This window comes from Aplysia californica, unplaced genomic scaffold (assembly GCF_000002075.1).
Source record: "Aplysia californica isolate F4 #8 unplaced genomic scaffold, AplCal3.0 scaffold00057, whole genome shotgun sequence".
Taxonomy (NCBI): Eukaryota; Metazoa; Mollusca; class Gastropoda; order Aplysiida; family Aplysiidae; genus Aplysia; species Aplysia californica.
Window position 1 is genome coordinate 384,203 of NW_004797327.1, and position 3,685 is coordinate 387,887.

Below are 3,685 nucleotides of genomic sequence, written 5' to 3' on the forward strand. Positions count from 1 at the left end.
AAGCTACATCTCAGAAATAAACATCCCCCCTCCCCCCAACAAAAAAAACCCCAAAAAGCTCCGGAAACAAAGCCGAACAGTCTACTTACAAAATGACCTCCTGCAGTTCCAGCACGTTGGGGTGAGGGGCCAGGCGCCGCATGGCTTGGATTTCTCGTAAGTTGTTGACTTGCTCTATGCTGAGGAAGACAGAGTGGACACATGGGCGGCTGAGTGTGTGAGTAGTCATTGAAGCACATCCACACGACAATGTTCATATTATGATAATAATATTTCGGAGAAAGGAAACGATGGACATGTGTTGTTTACTTGTTTATTTGAATTAAGAGAAGCACATAGACACCATAACGTTCATATACTTCGGGGTCAGGGAAAGATAGATAGATACTGTTTATTTATCTGAATAAAGAGAAGCACATCGACACCATAACGTTCATATACTTCGGGGACAGGGAAAGATAGATAGATACTGTTTATTTATCTGAATAAAGAGCATTGACACAATAATGGTCATAGTGCAGAGTAGAAGCAAGACAGGTAGAAAGAAACAACAGAGCGAAAGAAAAGAAGCAGGGCCTTCCAGTGGGGTGGTCATACGCGATTGATATTCTAAGGACGAGAATCGAACTGGTCGTAGGCCTAGCCGTCGGGTGTGAACGGCCAATGGTGAAAACGGTGAAATGGTATATATCTTTAAGGCTCCTATCAACACTATTAGGTTATTTAACAGGCGGGACCTCCGAGTTTAAAGTCCATCTCCGAAAGGACTGAGCCAAGTGGGAAATTCGTGTAAAGGGCCTTTCCCAAGGACACGACGTCGGACGGCCAATGCATCACTTAAAGGCTTGTAGACTACGAGTCACAAGGTTAGGGGCATATTCTTTTTGAGCGCGGAATGCAGTATTACTATTAGAAAGTGCAGATTTGGAGAGGTTGATTGATCTAGAAGGCTACCAGCATTAATTCGCATGTATTATGTAGGATTCAAGTATCTTTCAACACAAGAACAGCGAGGTGCGGCGGTCAGAATTTGAAGCCGTTTTGGAAGGAAGTGGATGTGTTTTGAATGGTACGTTTTGCGTCCATCAATACCGTTTGGTTTGTTTGCTTATTTGTTTGTTTATTTGTTTGTTTGTTTGTTTGTTTGTTTGATTGCTTGTTTGTTTGCTTGCTTGTTTTTTGTTTGTTTGCTCGTTTGTCTGTCTGTCTGTGTGTCTGTCTGTGTGTCTGTCTGTGTGTCTGTCTGTCTGTCTGTCTGTCTGTCTGTCTGTCTGTCTGTCTGTCTGTCTGTTTGCTTGCTTGTTTGTTTGTTTGAATAAAAAGAAACACATGGACACAAAAGTTGTCATTTAGAGCAGGGGAAAATTACAACAGACAGACAGAAGCTAGAGAGGGAACGTAAAGAAGGAGGACCTGCTGGTGTCGCACTTCAACCACCTGCCAACAACACCGCACGTCGGTCAAAGGTTTTTTTTTTCTTTTTAAAAATAAATTCTTGTCAAATTAGAAACAACAAGGGAGGGATCTATTCGTAGTGTGCACTGAAGTCGCCATTAATAGGCATGACCCGACTTGACCCAATCTGTTCCTGCCAAAGGGAACCCGGTATAACGTTCGCCTACCACTCGCATCAGAAAAAGATAATTGCAACTACTGAAAAGAAGCAAGAAAGAAGAAAAAAAAGGGCACACCACACAAGAGCGCTAACCGACAACCCAAGGCTTGACTGAGGGCGTGCAGGTCAACATTATCCTGTCTGAAGCCAATATACAATACTGGAGAGACGAGAGTGATGAGATGAACGAATCAAAAATAATATGTACGCTCTCGTGCATACACGAGAAAATTAAGTTAAGGACACACACATACACACACACACACACACACACACACACACACACACACACACACACACACACGTACACAACGTGGACTCGTTTACAGCTAAATATATCAAAAGCTATAAGACGCCTGTGAACGGTGTTTACTTTTAAGTATTCATTAGCAAGTCCATTTATTATTAAAGTGGACTTGAAGGCGATAATTGCATGTGACAGACTTCTGCCAAAAATATAATGGACCAGCACTTATAATCTTAATGCGATATCCCACCATCAAAATGTTAATTTACCAACAGTTCAAAGATATAAAAAGAAAGAAACGATTATTGCCCGAATCAGAAAAACACATGAAACCAGCAGAATTTGAAGAGTTTGCTCTACAAAACCCAAAACTATTTCTTAATGCAAGTGCTGTACTCCCCCACCGATAATATTTCTATCATTTTGAAAGTGAACTGCTTCTACTCTGGTGATCAGGGCCAACCAAGACAGAGGGGCACGATGTCTCAGGAGACAAACGGGAGATTTTTCTCTTTGTTTCTGCTCCCGTAGATTCTCTTGGCTCTCCGCTTTCCTCGGTGTATCTCGCAGCTCCATGGCTGTCCATTCGCGGATGTTATCCTCCCATCTCTTCTTCTGTCTGCCTCTCCTTCGTCCCCCCTGCACAGTGCTTCGTAGAATGGTTTTAGCGAGGCCTGAAGAACGGCCATACCATTTCAGCTTGCGCTGCTTGATCAATGATAGAAGGTCGGTGTAAGGTCTGATTACATTTCTTATGCGTCTTTTCAATTCTTCATTAGTGACATATGGCCACACGCATATATAGAAATATTGATTCACTACGGAGCGCGTGAGCTTGATCTTTGAGCTTTGTTCAATGCTCCTGTTTCTCCACATATGTTAGATTCCGGTTAGCGCGGCTGTGGTCTGTGCTATTCTGGGGAGTATTTAAGGCTTTGATCCTTTGTCTGAAATAATTATTATTGACTCTGATTATTTGAAGCGTGTGACACTCTCGAGACATACATTCGATAAAAATAGTTCTCCCAACAAGGTAATCGGAATTCAGGCCTGCGTACGACAGCATAGCGCATCACCGATTCCTAAATGTCGGTCTCCTCAAAACTCAAAACTACGATAAGGTACTAATGCTTTTACCTTTTACTTTTTCACTTTCACCCTCTGTTGCCGTTAAGCGTCGAGGGGAGATGCAGTTTTCTGTGATAAAAATAAAGTTGTTCCCGCATCCGATCCGGACATTGGGGATTGCCTTGTTAGTGAGACAACTTCCTGGGCCTTCGGCATATCGTGGTAAGGTGGCCTGTTCCTTTCCACGCCGCCTTTACTTCCCTTACTCGACGTCAGGTACCCATTGCTGGTGGGTGGGCAAGAGGGGGCGAAAAAAACCCGTGTCCGAAGCGAGGCGCGAACCCGGACTTTCCGCTTCGGAGACGAGCGCACTAACAGCTCCTCCACAGCACCCTCTATGATAGGTCAGGTAAATGACTTAAATCACCCTGGCACGATGCCAAAATATCATTTCGAAAAAAAAAAGGAAGTAGGAGCACACGGCCCACAGGTTAGTTAAGACGAAAAGAAGGAAAAGAAAAGAGACGAAGGGGATAAAATACACACATAGACACACACAGAGATATCTGAATATCCCACATTTACGTTTGAGTGCATGACAATGTATTCTTTTGGCATAACTCTACCAAGAGAAGAACAATGCGTCACAAGTCTTGAACGAATGCAATATTATTCAGAACTTTTTCACCTAAGAAAGGGAAATGCGCGCGCGCGGTGTGAGTGTGTATGTGTACGTGTGTGTGTGTGTGTGTGTG

At 43.3% G+C, this 3,685-nt stretch overlaps 1 protein-coding gene across 1 annotated transcript in view; it reads right to left on the reverse strand.

The window, feature by feature from the left end:
* The window catches only part of LOC101849438 (MAPK/MAK/MRK overlapping kinase), a gene marked incomplete in the record, with an annotated part of 60,487 nt that overhangs the window by 47,478 nt on the left and 9,324 nt on the right, over positions 1 to 3,685 (reverse strand). Inside the window, 1 exon segment of the mRNA XM_005093043.3 lies at positions 90 to 179. Coding sequence (XP_005093100.2) covers positions 90 to 179 — 90 coding nt within the window.